This window comes from Gopherus flavomarginatus, chromosome 7 (genome assembly GCF_025201925.1).
Source record: "Gopherus flavomarginatus isolate rGopFla2 chromosome 7, rGopFla2.mat.asm, whole genome shotgun sequence".
In the NCBI taxonomy this organism is placed as follows: Eukaryota; Metazoa; Chordata; order Testudines; family Testudinidae; genus Gopherus; species Gopherus flavomarginatus.
In genome coordinates, this window is record NC_066623.1 from 12,179,107 (window position 1) to 12,202,939 (window position 23,833).

At 42.9% G+C, this 23,833-nt stretch overlaps 1 protein-coding gene across 6 annotated transcripts; it reads right to left on the reverse strand.

The window, feature by feature from the left end:
* Window positions 1-304: 304 nt before the first annotated feature.
* On the reverse strand, window positions 305-23,380 carry C7H5orf24 (chromosome 7 C5orf24 homolog). 6 transcript variants are annotated; one of them, XM_050962459.1, is made up of 6 exons: window positions 9,801-9,899; window positions 8,852-8,940; window positions 8,144-8,236; window positions 3,035-3,465; window positions 1,052-1,131; window positions 305-782 (listed from the first exon to the last, which is right to left on the reverse strand). In XM_050962459.1, the coding sequence occupies exons 1-5, from the start codon at window positions 9,882-9,884 to the stop codon at window positions 1,091-1,093; spliced, it is 738 nt and encodes a 245-aa protein (XP_050818416.1). In that variant the 5' UTR covers window positions 9,885-9,899; the 3' UTR covers window positions 305-782; window positions 1,052-1,090. The 6 variants fall into 6 exon arrangements, with proteins under 6 accessions (XP_050818416.1, XP_050818415.1, XP_050818418.1 ...); XM_050962458.1 differs by having other exon boundaries at window positions 305-1,131; window positions 9,801-9,897; XM_050962461.1 differs by lacking the exons at window positions 305-782; window positions 1,052-1,131; window positions 9,801-9,899 and adding an exon at window positions 23,243-23,380 and having other exon boundaries at window positions 1,144-3,465.
* Window positions 23,381-23,833: the final 453 nt, after the last annotated feature.

Below are 23,833 nucleotides of genomic sequence, written 5' to 3' on the forward strand. Positions count from 1 at the left end.
AATAATGTTTTCATACTATAGTGGAAAAGGCCAGTTTTCCCATTGATAATATCAAAGTATAGGCATTAACATGCTGTTTCAGTGTTTGTCATGACAACAGACAGTGTTACAAAAAAAGCACAATATATTCTGCAGATTATATATAATAGGCAAAGCAAAAACATTTGAAGATTCCATTCGTATTTCACTTTGACTTCCTGCTCTTTCTCCCACAGCATGGCACCAGTAAACTGCAGTTATGGATGAAATAAACCAGAATAAGGAAGTGCCCAGCATTGCACTTTCTGGTCTCATTGCCAAATCCAAGGTGCCAAGTGGCCCTTTACAGATGCCATGAACACATTTTTCTACTTTAGTTCATCCTTTCACAATTGACATTGTTCATTCTTTTTACTGGGATTATATTTCATCTGATATTAATAAACACTATAATGAATATAAATTGTTTAGATGATTTCATTATTTCATCCACATACTTGAATACAAAATTCATTATCCTAGTAGAACAATAATATATCTGCATTATCTCCTGACACACGGCACAGCACCATTGAGTAGATGCACATGTGAGAAACGAAACGGGTGAACAAGATAAACAGAAGGAGGTAAGTGGCATTATTCGAAGGTACATTGGTGACATGCAAAGTGTTCCTTGCCAGCGATGTGTGACTCTCCTGCAGTTATTACATTCAGCTGAAGAAGACTGCTTTCCAGGAAGAGTTCAGGAGTTTCAGCCTTTTGTTGAAAAATCATCTGATAAAACAGCCAATATAACACATATCCTGAGGGTGAATTAGCTCATGTTAGCTTTTTGTGTGTATCAGAAGTTACACCATTCTGAGAAAAATTACTAAGAGTGTCATATTTTTCAGTTTGTTGAGGAACAGAAAGTGTAACTTGACTTTATAGCTTCAGCATGGAGAAACTATATTTTAGTAGCAGTTTAGCTGCCATTAGTTTACACATTGACTAAGGAGCCATCCAGTATTGTTGAGGTTCATTGTCTTAGTTGCCAGTGCATACATAGTCCCCCAAACACAATTCAACCCACCTATTGTAAAGTACATCATAAAGTCCAGCTCATTATGTGTTAGGCATCACTGGAACACCTGAAGGCTTGCTGCTTTTTTCCTGATAAAAAAGGTATGAAACATGACATCTGTTTCTTAAGTTGTCATTACTGAAATCAGAGTTCTCATCAAAATTACAGCAAGCCAGACTTTATCTTACAACAAAAGTATTGGTACTGTTCATTTTCAACAAAAGCTTTAATTAACCTGAAAGCTTCTCTTCCCAAAAACCTGCAAACATTTTATAACTCCCCCCGGTATTTGAAGCTACAAATTCAGTATAATTTTAAACTATATTTTAAACAATTTTTATGTAAACTTTCTTCCAGAATTAAAAGCTTTAACTCTAGCAAGAGCTATTTAGAATAAATATAACAATATGCAATATTGAGGAATGTTATTTTCCAAGTATAGGCGGGTGTGTACATATTACACACACATGCACTTTTTTAAACCAAACACACCCAGTTGAAAATGGAACTGCTTAGATGCAGGTCTCAGTTTGAGTCAGAAAAAGGTATTTATAGTTAACCAACATAGCTTTTCAACTTGCATGCATAGATTAATTCCTACGAAATGCTTTCTATCTGGGGTCTAGCAATTTGGTAAACTGCATCCTGTTTGAAACAGCTATTCAGTTTGCTATTATGAATCATGAAAATGTTATCCTTTGGTAGATATATAAGCTTTCATAACTTAAATACAGTATAAACATTAAACAATGGGATAACTGTATTCCTGGAACATCTGGAAAAACAAAATCTGAAAGGCTGGCAACAGTGTAAAAAAGTTTAATCTATAAACATATTAAATTAGTACTTTAAAACTTATGAACTGCTGCCATTAAAGCACATACTGTGAAGGCAAAAAACAGTTTATGTAGCTATTTACAGATTTAAGAACGTACTGCTTAATATTACTGTCTATTCAGTTTGTTACTAGAATTAACAGTACTTATTTTGTACTTATTTATAAAATATCAGATTTTTAATTATTTGCAGTTTGATATATGCACTCAGACATTTTTTAAATTATACAGCAGGATCCTGTAAGTAGCATAACTACAAGATCTGCCATCAACTAAAGGCAAATTAGCTCATGTTTGTAAGGCGCTTTTGAAGATGTAAAGCGCTGCATAACTGTTTATTATCATCATTACACATTTTCAAAAAATATTTTTGGAACATCAGTGAGACCTGCCAATGCTACAATAGAGCAAATAAAAACTGCCTGAAATTAGCACTTTTAAAAAAAAATAGTTTTTAAAGTTTCAAAATATTTATGAACAATTGAGGTCTGTATCAGGTCTAGCAAAAGTGGAAAATTTAGTTTGCTCTCTATTCACAAAACCCACAGGCATATCAAAACTGTAACAGATTCTCACTTGTAAAATAGTCCAGAATTGTTTGTTTTGTTTCATCAGTTATAAATTCTTCTGGACAAGATCTTTATTATGGCCTAGGCTCACTTCATAGCCAACAGCCAGATAATGTTTTCCTGCTTATCTCAATTTCTTGGTGCACAATCACACAATTAAATTTTTCAGACAATAATTGTGAAGCTCAGGATATGAATATTACTTTTAAGGAAACACACAAGGGCATAATTTAAGAGTTTACTTATAAACCTATGTAAAAAACAAAAAAGCAATACCTATGCCCTTTCATGTTACATTAAAAATAGTGGATTGCACGTTGGACATATGAACAAAAAAATAAGATTTGGAAAGCCAAAGTTATAGAAATATTACATAAAAATGTGAGAAACATGCCAAGACTTAGTTTAAAAAGGATTAATTAGGAAATGCTATCTAATTCCTTTCTTTCACTCATTGGGTTGTTTGACTTTGCTACTAGTTTCACCAGCAGCATGTACTCCTCTGTTATGCACCATAGGATAGGGAAAAGCTGCACTGCCACAAGTATAACTTAGATTTGCAAGCCGTGATAGAGCTTTAATGCTACCTGGAGGTCTGCCTGGGCTGACTTTGTATCCTGCAGCTTTAGTTGTACCCAAGGGTCTGCCTGGACTTGTTTTAAATCCAGCTGCTTTGGTGGTCCCAAGAGGTCGACCTGTGCTGGTTCGGTACCCGGCTGATTTTGTGGTCCCCGATGGCCTTCCACGTTTACCAGATCGGTTGAGGTTTTTCTTTTTCTTTAGTTCATCTTTTGTCTCTATATTCCTGCCACTTGTGGCCTGCAAGTGTGTTTCATTTAACGTGTCTTGTCTCTGGCATGCAATTGGTTTGTGGCTGACTGTGTGGCTGTATTTGCTTTGCTGTGTAGAATATAAGTCAAACTGATCAGTGGATCTCACACTGTCTTCGTTAAGGCAAGAACTCTTGCCAGTCCCACAGAAAGCTGTATTACTGCTGGCAACAGGATGCATCATTTTTCTACCAAAAATAAAAGACAAATATGTATAAATATATAACATGACATCATTTAACCAAAAACATTCTCTTTTCCAACAGCTATGAAGGTTCCCTAAAATTAGCCTGAACTGGCTTGAATGCAAACCACTTAAGGAAACAAGATGTCTATCAACAGATTCAAAAAATCAAAGGTAGCATGACATTTAAAAAAATATCATTCAAACACACAAAATGATGTAAGAAGTGCATCAATAATAAAATTTAAGTGATCTGGGCTTGAAATATCCTCTCACCCACAGTGCTTTGGAAGCTTTCCTAGGTGAATCTAAGCTTTCGTTTGGGGAAAACAATTTTAGCCACTTTTAGTTGCATCAATAACTTATCAAATGAAAAGCAATACAGTGTCATCTTCCTGATTCAGCAAATGGCTCCCAGTGCTTCTGCTGCTGCTTCTAAGTTTCCCATTACTGCTGCAATGGAAAATTAATAAACAATTTCACTGCTGCTACCCAGAACTTTGTGGAAAACATATAAAATGATAAAAATCCAGTCAATTTAGTTCTGCTGCAGGTTAAGAAAGCTACAAACAGCAGCTGAGGTAAGTACTGAAACTATTCACAGGCAAGAACTATCCTAAAACAAAGGTTGTCAGTGAATAGATTAGCAGAGACACTCTCCCTTCTCCCACTCCATTACTACTATCAAAGCAGGCAACAGACTTTGGAACAGCAAGGGGAAACCAACAAAGAAAAAGATCACTCAATTCATTCAGGGGGCTTGAAGGAAGGTGGAGCTTAAATGTATCCAACACCTATTAGCCTGAGCTAACTCTCTACTAAGATGAACCTGGTCAGCTCAAATCTCTCTCAGAGTTATGGTTTAAATTAGTTCCCTTTCTAACAGAGTTGGATCACACTTCAAAGGTTTTTTTTACAACCAGAAGTAACTGTAAGCAGTAGGTGCTCAGCACCTCTGAAAATCAGGCCAACACCTGCCCCTAACTATTCCATTCAAATACATTTTAAGCTACCTTTCACAGCATCGAGAAAAATATTGGCACTTGAGAAATAAATAAAACTTGCACAGCACAACTCCTCACTATACTTGGCATAGCTCTTAGTCACATCTAAAAACATCAAATTCACACACACAAATTAAGAATTGAAACAAATAAAGCACACAATATGTAAGGTTCATAAAACTTCCAGAGACAACTGTTGTACAGAAGTCACCCTGCCAACTACATCTTTCCTAAAGAGTACTGTGTAAATACATTCATTTTAACATCTTTAAACAGTGACTTGAATTTTAAAATTAGTAATTAGATACATTATTGTAAGGTGCATGGAACTTGCACTGACATTAATGAGAGTTCCTTGTGTGCTGCAAAGGGAAAATATTCCCCATAACCATTAAAGAGCTGTTCGTGGCTCATGGAACTTTTTTAAACATTCTAGTTGAACAAGTCTGCAAGTATACCCTATTTTATGTGCCATCTTTCCATATGCTTTATAACATTCATGTGAAATAACATTTTCTTACTGAAAGACATAGGACCAGATCTGCTTTGCATCACACCACTAGCAAAATCTGATGGGATAGAGCTGCCATAATCAGACACAAGAGGATCAACTCACTACAGAAGTAACAGCTCCTACACCATTATCCGCCTCTGCCCTTGCTGCTGACATAAGGGACATGGCTAGGACACCCTTCACTGATGATCAGCTTCAGCTTGGGGCTCCTGGCAGCCAATGTACCCTTTAAGATGTTTTAACTTAGGCCTGGGATCCAGACCAGCACATAGCAGTCACAGGATAGAGGGAGTGTAACGGTCACATTAACACACAGCCTATGCTGTGTAGTTCCTAAGCCATAGCTGATGATCTGGCACAGAATCTTTTGTTTATGAGATCCCAGTGGGTCACTTTGAAATTATAGTACTAGCAGAAGTACAGATCCTGCATAGGACTCCATCAGCACAGTCCCCTGTAGTGCTGCAGAGTAGCACTGACTTCAACAGTAGGAATTTTTATTATTATTTCCCTCATATAAACAAGGTTCTAGATGAGTGCCTAGTGATATTTTTAGATGAATGCCAAATCTAGCTCTCACCATCTCCAGTCATGCCAATTCCATAACCTTCTTTGGCAGCTTCTCCTATTTCTGAACAGTGCATTTAGAGATGCCAATTTTTCCTAAAACGTTCTCTGCTGTAGCCCATCACTTCTTGTTCTGTCCTTGGTGATGGAGAATAATTGATTCCTATCATTTTTAGTACATCCCTTTAGTTATACGTACATAGCAAGCAGGTCTCCTTCTCTAAACTGAACATGCTTCGTAGTCTTATTTTTCCCAAAGCTTTTATTATGTGCGCTTCTTTCCTCTGACCTTTCTTCAGTTGAACTCATCTTTTATTAAAACTTGCTATCACAAAATGAATGCACTGTGCCCCAACTCAGGCTTAACCTGTGACTGGAATGGAACAGTTCTCTTTATCTCCCCAACACTACTATACACATGCCCACTACCCATATTAAGATTAGATGGGTAGACAGGTAGAGAGATAGATGCATTTGGCAGCACCAAAAACCCTCAGTATCTACTAACAGAGTAGGTAAAGAATGAGCACCAATAATGCAAACTTCAGTCTCCCTATGGATTTAAAGATGTAATTTGTGATAGCAGATTATGTGATATGAACAAGTCTCGCAACATTTACCCTGCAGCTAACATCCGGAGATCTAAGCCTAAAAATCAGAGTGGAAAATACCTATGCAGTCATACAACCTAAGGCCTTGCTTCTGTTCACAGCACTTAATTGTATCATGTTTTAGCAATAATCATATTTACTACATTTAAAAATGTAACTCACTATTAGGACAGGCCAAATAGCTGGAAAAAAGTTCTGAATAGTCTCTAACGAGCCAGCTGAACGCTGCAAAAAAAGTATTTTTTAAATAAATGAATCTTTTTGTGGAAAAATGGGATTTATAATGGAAGTTTATAAAATAGCCATAAACATTTGATCCAAGCAGAAACATGGAATGCAAGGCCTCAGCCAAAGAGTGACAATTGATAATTTTTAACAATTGATTTTACTGGCTTTAAAGGTATAAGGCGACCAAAAAAAAGTCTTACAGATTCATACATATTTGCACAAATCCCCATCAATACTGCAAAGCAGTTGTGGCCTGTTATGTCAATAATCTGCAAATTAAGGGTTTATAGCATCCTGTGCCTTTATGATGTACTGTAACAACTTCTTACATATCATGTTAATAATTCACACATTAAAAGGAGTGACTGTTATGTTTCCAGAGATTTGCCTTGGATTTTTTTTTTTAAAATCAAACCAGCAGAATAAAGTAATATCAGAGCCAGACCTTCAGAACAGCTTCACAGGGTAAACATCTCCAAAAAGTGTATCAGCACCTTTTGTCTGCACATCACTTCAGTGCACTCTAATCCTAATGTACAAAAAGGTATGCACCTGTCTATGATGTTCCAAATGGGTTGTCTCTTCCCCAGCTGGTAGCACCCCTTTGAGGCCATGTCCACAACTCAGAATTGACCTATTTCTAATTGAATGTGTTGGGCATAACCGATTTAAGCACAAACTGTTCAGTATATTCATATTAGCTAAGCTTATTTATATTTTGAATCACTGTAGTTCTGCCTCACTTCCACACCCTTTTCCTGTTGTAATGCCTTCTAGATTCCTATCATGCAGATCCCAACACGAATCTCAAGAGAAGTGGCTCCTGAGAGATTTGGAAAGGCCACCAGTGCACTCTTGGACAGTAGTGGGAGGACAACTTGAACCATTTTAGCACTGTCTACACAGAAATTAAATTTATACAGGCTGAAACCACTCAGACTAAGAAAGTATTTAACCCTGCTGGAGGCAAATCTAATCCAAACACTATCTGGAATACACAGACTATTTGGAGTACATGTACGTGGCCATGAAGTGCCTTACAAGCAAGACAAGGAGAGCACAGTTTTCAGCATGGCAAATTTAGCCAGTGTATACTAGGTCAGTAGCCCATTATGTTAAATATAGGAAAAAGAGAAATATAATAAATGGCTTAGCATAGCCAAACTTAAATAGTATCACACAGTTGCTTGGCAGTTTACTGGCAGAAAGAGTTCACAACAATCTAAAGGTTAAGTCTCTTTTCCCAGAGCTGACATCTCTCCCCAGCCACCTCTCTCCTTCAGAGGGCATAGCATTCATAGCAGTTGTAATCAGTTCCAGGTGGGGCATTTCCTGCTTCCTATTGCCTGCATTAACCCCTTTCTTCCTTCTAAGGTACATGGGTATATAAACCTTATCACAGTGCATATGCACTGCATGTGTAAATATATGAACATGATTCTACATGTGCAATATTTAAATATAGATGCAGTAATGTATTAAATGGTTGTTATAACACAGATTCTCTGTGCACTATAATTCAGATTTGTTGAGCAACATATGGTGGAGCAGTCGTGAAACCATAGTTAAGATTGCATTACAATTTCAGTTTCAAAGTAAGAATACCCAGTAATCCTGTGTTGTTTAGAAAAGGACAAAAAATGTAAGATACAATTTGGGAAGGGGACGAATTTTTGGTGTGGTAATAACAGAGGTAAGTAGTTAGCATCTGTAAAACGCAGTCAAAAATATTCTGATTTTAACAAGGCAACATCTCACCTCTCTTTTGACTCTTCAATATAGTTTACATTACAGAATTGCCTGAGACTTCTCATGACACTTAATGCATGATTGAGGGTTCTGCAAATTCTCCTTTTGTGTCACCAAGTTGTATTAGTGTAATGGAAAGATATAACAAACAGCAAGTAAGCACACCATGCATATGATGCTAGATTTGTATATGTTGATATAATATCTGAGAACATTAATCACAGTAACAATCAACATTTTTTCCTTCAGTGTCTCATTTGAACATTGGCGTGCAGGCTCCAGCTTTCAGGAAGCGCTCATGGCTCTCCAGTCTGCATCAATGGTCCAGGCACAGAGAAAGCTGGCTTCAGCTGAACAAGAGCAACGTCAAACAGGGAATTGGACAGAATGAGAGAACAGACACAACGATGCACAAGGAAGGCAGTCATAGAGAGCACTGCCAGGCAAATAACAACCACCCCCCCAAATTCCTAGCAACATTTTCTTCCTATTCAGAGTCTATCGTCCCCTGCCATCTGCATCCTCTCCCCCCACAGGGAACAATGAGTCTTGCCATGGCTTCCAAGATCCACCTCCCCAACCACTCCAACACTACAGCAGGGAGTTCTCCCCCGCAAATATATACCACTAACATGTAAAATACTGCAACTTCATCTTTGCGTACATATTTGCACTTACTTCTGACAAGTGATAAAATTCTCTAGAGACAAATGTTACCTGTCTATAATTGATGATATCAGAATTGACACATGAGGAGCAAAGCGCAGATCAGAGAGTGTTTCAGAGTTCTCGCAAAAGGGGGGAGTCTGAAAAAAGGTGAGACAATCCAGTTAAAAACAAACAGGGATTTTTTTTTCTGAATGCTTATTCTCTTTGTATCAATTTTTTCATCATGCTATGAAAAATTTAAGTGTTGCTAAAGTTTACATTCTTTGTTTTTATTTGTGCCATTTTTAATGAGATTCTTTCAAAATAAGTTTTTAAGACTCATGTTCAGAGTGGAAGTGACTTTGTTGGCAGAGAGATGTACAGTACAAGTGAGGACTGGTCTACACGCAAATTTGTATTGGTTTAGCAAAAGGTGTGATTTAAAACCCATTCAGTTAAACCCATGGAACTGCGTGTGTCGACACTCTTAAATCAGTGGTAAACCTGGCTGCTATTGATTTATCTTACACCTGTAAATTTAGATGAGCAAGGTAAACCAATATAATCATTTGTAAACCAATATAAGTGCATCCTCACAACAGTTTGAACCAATTTAAATTGGCTTTCAAACCAATCTAACTTAAACCAGTGCAGCTTCAGTGTATAAACAAGCCATAAGAACAGTTAATATGAGAGATGGGTATTATGGTAGTGAAAAAATTATTATTTTAGCTACTTATTTCCCTGCTTTTAGGGGTTTGTGTTGGTGTCACTTAAAAAACTTCTTCTTTCATATGGCAACAGTCAAACAGTGAAAGCAACAATATGATTACAGTTGGATCTTAGGAAATCTCTTATCCAGTCCAGAGCAGAGGGGGCAGCCATGTAAATGGCTGAGACACCTCCAGGAAGAGCATGGATTGGGCAACTCTCCATGATGTGTCTGACAGTTTGCATCAGACCACAGTCGCAGTTTGGTAATTCCCTTGCTTTCAATCTATGGAGTAAGTATGCGCACCTTCCATGTTACATGCAGATATAGTTTAGAGCTGTCCATATGCACGTAGGGAAGAGAAACCTGGCACTTGCACAGCTGGGTCATCAATTAGATTTTTGTTTGGTACATCAGCAGCCATCCAGGCTTTAGATCATCTTCCGTGAACATCCTTATCTTCCATAAGGAGGGCTGTGGCACGAGACCAGAAAGGTTTTCTTGATTTTAGTCAGTGGCGAGGGGGTGTTAAAAATTATAAGTGGTTGTAAACAAAAGGGGTTTTATGGTAATTTCTTTTTTTTAAATAGGTGTTGCTGTGGCAGAAGGAAGAGAACAATAGGCCAGAGGATTTGGGAAAAGAAGAATGGATGGCCTAGGGACCTTCTCTATAGTGAAGCACGGGAGCTCTACCAGTGCTACACAGGAGTCAAAGAATAAGTTCTACTTCCCTGGAAGAAAACCTATGAATCTTGGGGACAGTAGCAGGTCCCAGCCTAAAAAAAATACAGCTGGTTTGTTACCAGAACAAGATAAACCCTTAATGGTAACCTCAATAACGTTAAAGCAGATTAACTTCCCAAATACTCTGAATGTTTGAAAGTAAGATTTGCTGACAAATGGCCCCACTTACACCCCCCCGGAGGCCCTGCATATGGGACCCGTTCCAAACCCCTAATCATTTTAGTTGCCCTTCTCTGAACCTTTTCTAATGTCGGTATATCTTTTTTGAGATGAGGAGACCACATCCATTTGCAGTATTCAAGATGTGGGCGTACCACTAATTCATATAAGGGCAATAAGATATTCTCTGTCTTACTCTCTATCTTTTTTAATGATTCCTAATATCCTGTTTGCTTTTTTGACTGCCACTGCACGCTTCGTGGAAGTCTTCAGAGAACTATCCACGATGACTCCAAGATCTCTTTCCTGATTAGTTGTAGCTAAATTAGCTCCCATCATATTGTATGTACAGTTGAGGTTATTTTTTCCAATGTGCATTACTTTACATTTATCCACATTAAATTTCATTTGCCATTTTGTTGCCCAATCACTTAGTTTTGCGAGATCTTTTTGAAGTTCTTCACAGTCTGCTTTGGTGTTAACTATCTTGAGCAGTTTAGTATCATCTGCAAACTTTGCCACTGTTTACTCCTTTCTCCAGATCATTTATGAGTAAGTTGAATAGGACTGGTCCTAGGACTGACCCTTGGGGAACACCACTAGTTCCCCTCTCCGTTCTGAAAATGCACCATTTATTCCTACCCTTTGTTCCCTGTCTTTTAACCAGTTCTCAGTCCATGAAAGGATCTTCCCTCTTATCCCATGACAACTTAATTTACGTAAGAGCCTTCATCAAAGGCTTTCTGGAAATCTAAGTACCCTATGTCCACTGGATCGCCCTTGTCCGCATGTTTGTTGACCCCTTCAAAGAACTCTAATAGATTAGTAAGACGTGATTTCCCTTTACAGAAACCATGTTGACTTTTGCCCAACACACAGAAGAACTTAAATTGTCTGACAATTTTATTCTTTACTATTGTTTCAACTAATTTCCCCGGTACTGACATTAGACTTACCGGTCTGTAATTGCTGGGATCACCTCTAGAGCCCTTTTTAAATATTGGCGTTACGTTAGCTATCTTCCAGACATTGGGTACAGAAGCTGATTTAAAGGACAGGTTACAAACCATAGTTAATAGTTACGCAATTTCACATTTGAGTTCTTCAGAACTCTTGGGTGAATGCCATCTGGTCCCGGTGACTTGTTAATGTTGAGTTTATCAATTAATTCCAAAACCACCTCTAGTGACACCTCAATCTGTGACAATTCCTCAGATTTGTCACCTACAAAGGACGGCTCAGGTTTGGGAAGCTCCCTAACATCCTCAGCTGTGAAGACTGAAGCAAAAAATTCATTTACTTTCCCCACAATGATTTATCGTCTTTAAGCACTCCTTTTGCATCTTGATCATCTATGGGCCCCACTGCTTGTTTAGCAGGCTTCCTGCTTCTGATATACTTAAACATTACCTTTTGAGTTTTTGGCTAGCTGTTCTTCAAACTCTTTTTTGGCTTTTGTTATTACATTTTTACATTTAATTTGGCAGTGTTTATGCTCCTTTCTATTCATCTCACTAGGATTTGACTATCACTTTTTAAAAGATGCCTTTTTATCTCTCACTGCTTCTTTTACATGGTTATTAAGCCACAGAGGCTCTTTTTTAGTTCTTTTACTGTGTTTTTTAATTTGGGGTATACATTTAAGTTGGGCCTCTATCATGGCGTCTTTTAAAAGCATCCATGCAACTTGCAGGGATTTCACTCTAGTCACTGTACCTTTTAATTTCTGTTTAACTAACCTAGTCATTTTTGTACAGTTCCCCTTTCTGAAATTAAATGCCACAGTGTTGGGCTGCTGAGGTGTTCTTCCCACCACAGGAATGTTAAATGTTGTTATATTATTGTCACTATTTCCAAGTGGTCGTTATAGTTACCTCTTGGATCAGATCCTGTGCTCCACTCAGGACTAAATCAAGAACTGCCTCCCCTGCTGTGGGTTCCTGTACCAGTTGCTCCGAGAAGCAGTCATTTAAAGTATCGAGAAATTTTGTGTCTGCATTTCGTCCTGAGGTGACATGTACCCAGTCAATATGGGAATAACTGAAATCCCCCACTATTACTGAGTTCTTTATTTTGATAGCCTCTCTAATCTCCCTTAGCATTTCATCGTCACTATCACTGTCCTGGTCAGGTGGTCGATAACAGAATCCTACTGTTATATTCTTATTAGAGCATGGAATTACTAGCCATAGAGATTCTATAGAACATGTGGATTCATTTATGGTTTTTACTTCATTTGATTCTACATTTTCTTTCACATATAGTGCCACTTCACCCCCCGCGCACAACCTGTTTCGTCCTTCCGATATATTTTGTACCCCAGAATGACTGTGTCCCACTGATTGTCCCCACTCCACCAGGTTTCCGTGATGCCTATGATATCAATATCGTCCTTTAATACAAGGCACTCTAGTTCACCCATCTTATTATTTAGACTTCTAGCATTTGTGTACAACCACTTTAAAAACTTGTCACTGATTATTTGTCTTCTCTTTTCTGATGTGTCACATTCTTTTTTATAAGCAGCAAAGAATCCTGTGGCACCTTATAGACTAACAGACGTTTGGGAGCATGAGCTTTCGTGGGTGAATACCCACTTCCTCAGATGCATGTAATGGAAATATCCAGGGGCAGGTATATATATGTGTACTAGCAAGCAAGCTAGAGATAACGAGGTCAGTTCAATCAGGGAGGATGAGGCCCTGTTCTAGCAGTTGAGGTGTGAAAACCAAGAGAGGAGAAACTGGTTCTGTAATTGGCAAGCCATTCACAGTCTTTGTTCAATCCTGAGCTGATGGTGTCAAATTTACAGATGAACTGAAGCTCAGCAGTTTCTCTTTGGAGTCTGGTCCTGAAGTTTTTTTGCTGCAGGATGGCCACTTTAAGGTCTGCTATAGTGTGGCCAGGGAGGTTGAAGTGCTCTCCTACAGGTTTTTGTATATTGCCATTCCTAATGTCTGATTTGTGTCCATTTATCCTTTTCCGTAGAGACTGTCCAGTTTGGCCGATGTACATAGCAGAGGGGCATTGCTGGCATATGATGGCGTATATTACATTGGTGGATGTGCAGGTGAATGAACCAGTGATGGTGTGGCTGATCTGGTTAGGTCCTGTGATGGTGTCGTTGGCGTAGATATGTGGGCAGAGTTGGCATCGAGGTTTGTTGCATGGATTGGTTCCTGAGCTAGAGTTATTATGGTGTGGTGTGCAGTTACTGGTGAGAATATGTTTCAGGTTGGCAGGTTGTCTGTGGGCAAGGATTGGCCTGCCACCCAAGGCCTGTGAAAGTGTGGGATCATTGTCCAGGATGGGTTGTAGATCCTTGATGATGCGTTGGAGGGGTTTTAGCTGGGGGCTGTATGTGATGGCCAGTGGAGTCCTGTTGGTTTCTCTCTTGGGTTTGTCTTGCAGTAGGAGGCTTCTGGGTACACGTCTGGCTCTGTTGATCTGTTTCCTTATTTCCTCGTGCGGGTATTGTAGTTTTGAGAATGCTTGGTGGAGATTTTGTAGGTGTTGGTCTCTGTCTGAGGGGTTAGAGCAGATGCGGTTGTACCTCAGTGCTTGGCTGTAGACAATGGATCGTGTGATGTGCCCGGGATGGAAGCTGGAGGCATGAAGGTAGGCATAGCGGTCGGTGGGTTTTCGATATAGGGTGGTGTTAATGTGACCATCACTTATTTGCACCGTGGTGTCAAGAAAGTGGACCTCCCGTGTAGATTGGTCCAGGCTGAGGTTGATGGTGGGGTGGAAGCTGTTGAAATCATGGTGGAATTTTTCCAGAGTCTCCTTCCCATGGGTCCAGATGATGAAGATGTCATCAATATAGCGTAGATAGAGAAGGGGTGTGAGTGGACGAGAGCTGAGGAAGCGTTGTTCCAGGTCGGCCATGAAGATATTGGCATATTGTGGGGCCATGCGGGTGCCCATAGCAGTGCCACTGATCTGGAGATATATATTGTCATCAAATTTGAAATAGTTGTGTGTAAGTATAAAGGCACAGAGCTCAGCAGCCAGTTGTGCTGTGGCATCATCAGGGATAGTGTTCCTGACAGCTTGTATTCCATCTGTGTGTGGGATGTTAGTGTAGAGAGCCTCTACATCCATGGTGGCTAGGATGGTGTTTTCTGGGAGGTCACCAATGCATTGTAGTTTCCTCAGGAAATCAGTGGTGTCGCGGAGATAGCTGGGAGTGCTGGTGGCATAGGGTCTGAGTAGAGAGTCCATATATCCAAACAGTCCTTCAGTGAGAGTGCCAATGCCTGAGATGATGGGGCGTACACCAACATCCCACACACAGATGGAATACAAGCTGTCAGGAACACTATCCCTGATGATGCCACAGCACAACTGGCTGCTGAGCTCTGTGCCTTTATACTTACACACAACTATTTCAAATTTGATGACAATATATATCTCCAGATCAGTGGCACTGCTATGGGCACCCGCATGGCCCCACAATATGCCAATATCTTCATGGCCGACCTGGAACAACGCTTCCTCAGCTCTCGTCCACTCACACCCCTTCTCTATCTACGCTATATTGATGACATCTTCATCATCTGGACCCATGGGAAGGAGACTCTGGAAAAATTCCACCATGATTTCAACAGCTTCCACCCCACCATCAACCTCAGCCTGGACCAATCTACACGGGAGGTCCACTTTCTTGACACCACGGTGCAAATAAGTGATGGTCACATTAACACCACCCTATATCGAAAACCCACCGACCGCTATGCCTACCTTCATGCCTCCAGCTTCCATCCCGGGCACATCACACGATCCATTGTCTACAGCCAAGCACTGAGGTACAACCGCATCTGCTCTAACCCCTCAGACAGAGACCAACACCTACAAAATCTCCACCAAGCATTCTCAAAACTACAATACCCGCACGAGGAAATAAGGAAACAGATCAACAGAGCCAGACGTGTACCCAGAAGCCTCCTACTGCAAGACAAACCCAAGAGAGAAACCAACAGGACTCCACTGGCCATCACATACAGCCCCCAGCTAAAACCCCTCCAACGCATCATCAAGGATCTACAACCCATCCTGGACAATGATCCCACACTTTCACAGGCCTTGGGTGGCAGGCCAATCCTTGCCCACAGACAACCTGCCAACCTGAAACATATTCTCACCAGTAACTGCACACCACACCATAATAACTCTAGCTCAGGAACCAATCCATGCAACAAACCTCGATGCCAACTCTGCCCACATATCTACGCCAACGACACCATCACAGGACCTAACCAGATCAGCCACACCATCACTGGTTCATTCACCTGCACATCCACCAATGTAATATACGCCATCATATGCCAGCAATGCCCCTCTGCTATGTACATCGGCCAAACTGGACAGTCTCTACGGAAAAGGATAAATGGACACAAATCAGACATTAGGAATGGCAATATACAAAAACCTATAGGAGAGCACTTCAACCTCCCTGGCCACACTATAGCAGACCTTAAAGTGGCCATCCTGCAGCAAAAAAACTTCAGGACCAGACTCCAAAGAGAAACTGCTGAGCTTCAGTTCATCTGTAAATTTGACACCATCAGCTCAGGATTGAACAAAGACTGTGAATGGCTTGCCAATTACAGAACCAGTTTCTCCTCTCTTGGTTTTCACACCTCAACTGCTAGAACAGGGCCTCATCCTCCCTGATTGAACTGACCTCGTTATCTCTAGCTTGCTTGCTAGTACACATATATATACCTGCCCCTGGATATTTCCATTACATGCATCTGAGGAAGTGGGTATTCACCCACGAAAGCTCATGCTCCCAAACGTCTGTTAGTCTATAAGGTGTCACAGGATTCTTTGCTGCTTTTACAGATCCAGACTAACACGGCTACCCTCTGATACTATTCTTTTTTATGTGACTATTTCTCATCTGATCTGGTCCATACTTTATCCTCTTCCATCCTCTACTCCTGACTAAAACCTAGAGAATCTCTATCAATAGGCTCTCCTCTAAGAGAAGTCTCTGTCCGAACTACGTGCTCCTCTGCAGCAGTCGGCTTTCCCCCATCTCTTAGTTTAAAATATGCTCTGCAACCTTTTTAATGTTAAGTGCCAGCAGTTTGGATCCACTTCGGCTTAGGTGGAGCACATCCTTCCCCCATCCCAGAAGTTTCCCCAAGTCCTAATAAACATAAATCCCTCTTCTACACTATTGTCTCATCCACACATTGAGACTCTGAAGCTCTGCCTGCCTACCTGGCCCTGCATGTGGAACTGGAAGCATTTCTGAGAATGCTACCATAGAGGTCTTGGATTTCCGTCTCTTTCCTGGCAGCCTAAATTTGGCCTCCAAGACATCTCTACAACCCTTCCCTATGTCATCGGTACCTATATGTACCATGAACAAGTTTGATAAAGTTGGGTACATATTGCTTTTTGGTATCTGCTGGAGAACGAAGTGAAAGCCTTATAGGTGTTATTAACTGTGACCCAGGAATCTCTTAGTACTGACAGGCAGAGGGAACAGGGGGTGTAGAGTGTTTTACAGGGACCCCTGAGGGCAGGTATATGCATAATAATTCATTAAAGCATGGCACGTGAGGTCCCCAAGAGCCAGTAGCCCACTAAACATACTAATCACTGTGAAACATATGTATAGATAATATTTAAAGCGTTGTGTCAGTACTGAAAATTCTGTTTTGAAGGCAGGTAACCAAGAGGTGACACGTCTCAGATAGGTTCCTTTTAAGCAGATGGTTGTGTATTAGGCATTATACATCTCTCAATGGATGCCTGTTTGCATATTGAGCCAAATGTTAATCAAGATTGCAAAATTTTCAATAGAGGAAATTTACAGGGAGAAAAACAGCAAGAAGGGATCTTGTTTACAAGCAAAGACAATGGATTGTTGGGGTATATTTAAGGGTGGATCCTCCACTGAGGCGGCAAACTAATAGTGTGTCTGTCTTATGAATGGAGGATGACAGGCAGCCAAACCTGGCTATAAAATGTTGGAAGGACCTGAGCGCTGCTCTATAAAACATGAAAGTATTTAGTTAAGTAGAAGGCATGTTATGATTTCATTTTATATGTAACCATTCGTTTCCAATACTTCTACTTTTCACCACTTATATCTCTATGTTACTTGTTTTCACTATAAATGTACCTAAGTACTGTGTGTTAAGCGGAGTGATGACTTGAGGAGTAACTGGTAAGCTGAGGTGTACTGAGAGTGTCCAGTGGGCGTAGACACTCTAGGGAGATGCCCAGAGGTGGATGCACAGTGTACATCCTAATGAAACCTTATCTATCACTAATCATAGTTTTTGTCTGTGTTAATATAACCTTATGCTTTAAGCTTAGAGCTACTGGGATCTCTCTTTCACAACTATGGTCTATCCAACACGATGATGGAAACTGTGCTAACACTATGGGCTTGTCTACATCACAAAGTTGCAGCGCTGGTGAGGGGGTTACAGCGCTGCAACTTAGGAGGTGTACACATCTGCAGGGCATCACCAGCGCTGCAACTCCCTGTTTGCAGCGCTGGCCGTACTCCCGTTTTGTCTCGGGTGTAGAGGATCCAGCGCTGGTAATCAAGTGTAGACACTTACCAGCGCTTTTCTTGACCTTCGTGGAATAAGCAGGTATCCCAGCATACCTGAGGAAGCCTCTGGTAATCAAGCTGGTCTCCTTCCCCGGTTTGCTCTCACGTTCCCCGAACCCCGAGCAAGCAGGTCTCCTTCCCTGCGGTTTGCAGGGTGGTTCGGGGAACGCGAGAGCAAACCGCGGCGAAGCTGGTCTCCTTCCCCGGTTTGCTCTCGCGTTCCCCGAACCCCCGAGCAAGCAGGTCTCCTTCCCTGCGGTTTGCTGGGTGGTTCGGGGAACGCGAGAGCAAACCGCGGCGAAGCTGGTCTCCTTCCCCGGTTTGCTCTCGCGTTCCCCGAACCCCCGAGCAAGCAGGTCTCCTTCCCTGCGGTTTGCAGGGGGGTTCGGGGAACGCGAGAGCAAACCGCGGCGAAGCTGGTCTCCTTCCCCGAACCCTCGTGCAAGCAGGTCTCCTTCCCTGCGGTTTGCAGGGGGGTTCGGGGAACGCGAGAGCAAACCGCGGCGAAGCTGGTCTCCTTCCCCGGTTTGCTCTCGCGTTCCCCGAACCCCGCTGCAAACCGCAGGGAAGGAGACCTGCTTGCTCGGGGGTTCGGGGAACGCGAGAGCAAACCACGGGCAAGCTGGTCTCCTTCCCCGGTTTGCTCTCGCGTTCCCCGAACCCCCCTTGAAGCCGCCCAACAGCGCTGCAGCGTGGCCACATCTAACACCACTTGCAGCGCTGGTTGCTGTAAGTGTGGCCACTCTGCAGCGCTGGCCCTATACAGCTGTACTAATACAGCTGTAACAACCAGCGCTGCAAAATTGTAGATGTAGACATACCCTATGTTTAAATCAGCTTCTCAGTTCAAAAAGACAGAGAGGGTATTTTTAAAGAATAATACTAGCCAAGCCATGTCACAGACAAACCCCTAAGGTCTTAACTCATGCGGTGTTTGATACCAGTTGTTAAACACCATGCCCTCTACTCCCTCCTTAACCATGGGTTAGGCTGCTTTTGTGGACAGAGCCAAAACATGTTCAACACCACGGGTGGAAAGCATCAGTCACCACTAATAATCAACTGGTCATAATTTCTTACAATGCGTATTGAACGTGGCTCAACTTACCTACACTAATGGGACAGCTATTTCAAGCACAGGAAGTGGAGTCCTGTCCACAGTAGGGAGATTTCCCCCTAATGTTAACACCAGTGGTAACAATATAAAATGGAAGTTCTAGTGTTGACTCACAGATGATGTTTTTAACAATATTGATAAGACCTGTTCTGAATAGGTTTACCTGATGCAGAGTTAAAAATTGTGACAATAACTGGCAGAGCATCTACACTATGGCTCTCAACACTGTAGAGTTGAAGTTGTGTTGACAAAAATGGTCCTAGTGTCCTTGCTAGAATTGTGCTAGAAATAATGTTTAAACATAACTAACCTTATTTTCTGAAATCTCTTGCTATTGAATTACCAACTCCATTGGTGGCTAGTGCAGACTTGGCACCAGCATTATATCATCTTGTCATCTAACCTTGATTAGAGCAAGTCTGCACAATGTGATAATAAGAATGCCAGAAGTCACCAGTGTTCTATTTGCACTAGTATTCCCAACTGTTGCTGCCACTGGTGAAGCTGCAACAGTGGAAGAGCAAGCTAGAGTGTTTGTAAAGTCTAGCATCTACAAGGCCATAGCATGGACAATACTGGTATGATTCTGAGTGTGAAGCTACAATGTTACGGAGTGCAGGTTCCCAATGTGCCACAGATTACTTCTTTGGAGGAGCACATTTTACCTTCAAACTTCCAAAAGAAGTCACATACTATATTGTTTTTACTGCTTCAACCAAAGGATACAGACAATGAGAGATACACTGGCATACAACATCTATAAACTGAACTATATCCACAAATAAAAGGAACTGTACAAATACCTAAAAAAAGTTAATATTTATCAACTCAGTTTGTACAAATTAACTCCGGTGAAATTAAGATCTTGTTTGTTTTTTAAAACACTAAATGCTTGCTTTTGCAACTTGTAAATAAAGCTTTAAAAATAGTTTATAAAAAGAAACATTCACCTATCTTGAGTATTCCACTGAATTAAATAGGTTTATCTCAATTATGTACCCAGCAAAATAGAGCATAAATATTTAGATTTTGGTTCTCTCTCTTTTATTCTATATTCCAATAAAATTCATTCACCTGCAAAAAAAAACCCAACACACTTGTCCAGTTTTTGAATATTAAATTTGAGAAAAATACCTAGTCTGTTAAATGGGTAGAGAGCTTTCACTCAATTTTAGAGATTTGATTAAAGCATCATATTATAGGCGTTCTGATGACTATATTACTTTATAACAGCGCTTTAAACAAAATCTAACTGTTGTAACAATTTTGGGGTTTTGTTTGTTTCTGACATTTACATGGCAAGGATTTATAAACTTGTTGAAACTTCCTAAATAAATTAAATACGCACAAGCTACCTGTAAATCCTAATCTCCAACACCAGCAAACTTTGTATGTAGTTTTTCGAAGTGCTATCAGTATTTCTACAACACACACCACCAAGCCACCCAAACATACATGCAAAAGTACAGTCTACGTCTGAAGCTAGATAAGAGTTTCCCAAGTTTCAGTCATGAAGCATTTCCTAGTGACCCAGAGAAAGTAGACTGGTCACATAGTATGGCTTTTTATTTTGCACTTGCGAAATTATATTTTAAAAAGCTAAACAAATATTAAATTATTTCCTAGTATCACCCCTCTACATAGACAATTGTTATAGATGCCACAAGGATGTCAAGAGACTGTGAATGACAGAAGAGTGAGTGTGGATGACTGAATGGGAGGAAAGCAGTCTATTAGACTCTCTCTGTACTAAGTATTCAGAGATTCCTGAACCAAAACAAGGTACCACAAATAAATTAGAATTGTGATCCTGGGCTTGATGACACAGTCAGCTACTGCAACCTTTCCTCATACTGAATAGCACTTACAGAAGTAGCCTCACTGACTTCAATGGAGCTACTTACTCAAGCACTATGCATTAAAGGTTGCAGTGGCCCTGCATTACCAAGCCAAGTCATAATTTACCTAGGATAGTATGTGTTCGGTTTGAAGTCCACTTGCTAGGCATATTTAACAATTGCCACTTGGACCTTACACAGAAAGGCAAACACACACATCTCTCTGAAGAAAGATAAAAAATAATAAACTAGAGTAAGAGAGCCTCTGATCCTGATCGAGGAACCGGTTGTAACATATTCATTTATTTTTCTAATCATCTTAAACTAATCTAGGGTCACACTCCAAAAGCAACTTCTTGCTACTTCTATATTTTGTGGAGAGTTAGAGAGAGAAAAATCATAGTATTATTTCCCTTTAAATATATGCCCAGTGATAAACACATGTAAAATAAACAATCAAGACATATATATCCACTAGCTAACTGCACTGAAAGTGTTATATACTATTAAGTACACACTAAAGGAAAGAAATAGGTACTATTTATATGCACTAATGGAAATGTGCATTATTTACACGCATTACAATAGTACAGTATATACTAATAAACATGCACAAAAGGAAATTAACAGAGACAATGTAGATGCACTCAAATTATGTGATAATGAAAATATGCACTATTCATATACATTAACCAATATGCGCATCTAATAAATATGCACTGTTTACATGCATTAAAATTCCATGCACTAATTGAACAGGTCAAAGATGTGAATTAAAAAGAATATGAACTAAAGAGAACAAACAGATGATTTCAAGGCACTACAAAGACTCTGTACTAAGGCAACATGATGTTCAGCTCTCCCTGCTGCTTAGAGGCCAGAGAAGTGGGCAACAAACAAGAGGGGGAACAGGTTGCACAGCTGCCCCCACCCTGTGGGCATCTGAGTTGGGATGTCCCTCCTCCCAGTATTTGCAGGGGAGGTTGTCCAGCTGCTACCCCAACCTCCAGGGTAGCTGAGGGTTGCCCAGCTGCCACCTCCCTGGGGCACTGATAGAAGGAGAGGGGGACTAGCCCAGCTCTATCACCTCATCATGGGCACTGAGACAGATAAGTGTTTAGAGGAGTTCCCAGCTCTGTCACCTTGTCCCCAGAGAATTGAGGAAGTAGACGAGGGGCAGCTTTACTCAAGCCTGTCACTTCCCCACTCCCCACAGAGAAAGGAGACCTGGGAGAATGGTGTTAAAAATGTTCCCCAGGGCAATAAAGGAGATGGGGGGCTCTACTCCACCTGTCCCCTCCCCCCCAGCACTGAGGGAGGAGATGGGGGGCCCCTGCTCTGCCTGTCCCCCTCCCCCCTGGCACTGAGGGAGGCGATGGGGGGCCCCTGCTCTGCCTGTCCCCCTCCCCCTGGCACTGAGGGAGGCGATGGGGGGCCCCTGCTCCGCCTCCCCCCCGACACTGAGAGAGGAAATATGGGGGCCTGCTCCGTCTGTCGTCGGCCCCCCCCCAGCACTGAGGAAGGAGATGGGGGGGGCCTACTCCGCCCCGTCACTGAGAGAGGAGATGGGGGGGCCTGCTCTGCCTCTCCCCGCCAGCGCACAGCGAAGAGATGGGGGGCCTGCTCCCTCCCCCCCCCGGCGCACAGCGAAGAGATGGGGGGCCTGCTCCCTCCCCCCCCCGGCGCACAGCGAAGAGATGGGGGGCCTGCTCCCTCCCCCCCCGGCGTACAGGGAAGAGATGGGGGGCCCTGCTCCCCCCCCCGGCGTACAGCGAAGAGATGGGGGGCCTGCTCCCTCCCCCCCCGGCGTACAGGGAAGAGATGGGGGGCCCTGCTCCCTCCCCCCCGGCGTACAGGGAAGAGATGGGGGGCCCTGCTCCCCCCCGGCGCACAGCGAAGAGGTGGGGGGCCCTGCTCCCTCCCTCCCCCCCGGCGTACAGCGAAGAGGTGGGGGGCCCTGCTCCCTCCCTCCCCCCCGGCGCACAGCGAAGAGGTGGGGGGCCCTGCTCCCCCCCCCGGCGCACAGCGAAGAGGTGGGGGGCCCTGCTCCCTCCCTCCCCCCCGGCGTACAGCGAAGACGTGGGGGCCCTGCTCCCCCCCGGCGCACAGCGAAGAGATGGGGGGCCCTGCTTCCCCCCCCCCGGCGTACAGGGAAGAGGTGGGGGCCGCTCCCCCGGCGCTCAGGGAGGAGCTGCCTGCGGCCCCCGCCGGGCCCGAGGAAGGGGCTCCCGTCCCTCCCGAGTGGGTGCCCGCTGAGTCTCCATCTTGCCCGCCCACTGCCTCTTCCCGGGGCTCGGCCCGGACCTACCCGCAGCGCTGCCCGGACCGCGGCGCCTCCCCTCCTCGGCTCGGGGTGTCGGAGAGGCGCGGATCGGACGAGGCCGTGCGGCCCCCTCCCCCCCAGCACACAGCGACCGGGCCCGGCCGGGTGGCTGCAAGCAGCGGGCGGGGAGCGGGGCTGCGGCGTGCGCGGGCGTGCGGGGCGCGCTCCCGACAGGAGGGGGCGAGCGAGCCTGGCGGCTGAGTGGGGAAGCGGGCGCGCGCTGGGGCGGTTAACGGAAGAAGGGGGTGGGGGGCAGGCGCCGTGGGCAGAGCCTGGGTCTGGGGAGAGACTAGAGACAGTTAGGGGACGGGGGGAGACAGTGGGGCAGTCGATGGAGGGAGAAGTAGGTGGGGGTGGGGTTGGGGGAGGTCCTAGAGGGGAATGGGCGCAGTGGGAAGGAGCAGTAGGATGGGAGTATAGATGGAGGGAGGTCCTGGGGGGCAGTGGGAGAGCAGGTGTGGGGGGGAGCACTGGGGTGAGAGTAGATGTGGGGTGAGTCAGTGGGGGTGTAGCTGGAGATCCAGGGGGAGAGGGAGAATCAGTGGGGGGTGTAGATGGAGGGAGGTCCTGGGGGGC

Bases quoted from the DNA above. Each gene is read 5' to 3' on its own strand.
- C7H5orf24 (XM_050962456.1), bottom strand. From the start codon at position 9,884: ATGACCCAGCTGTGCAAGTGCCAGGTTTCTCTTCCCTACGTGCATATG. The intron at 8,237-8,851 runs GTAACATTTGTC...GTGACACAAAAG, and splicing joins ATATCATCAATTATAGACAG to GAGAATTTGCAGAACCCTCA. The intron at 3,466-8,143 runs GTGAGATGTTGC...TATTTTTGGTAG, and splicing joins ATTGAAGAGTCAAAAGAGAG to AAAAATGATGCATCCTGTTG.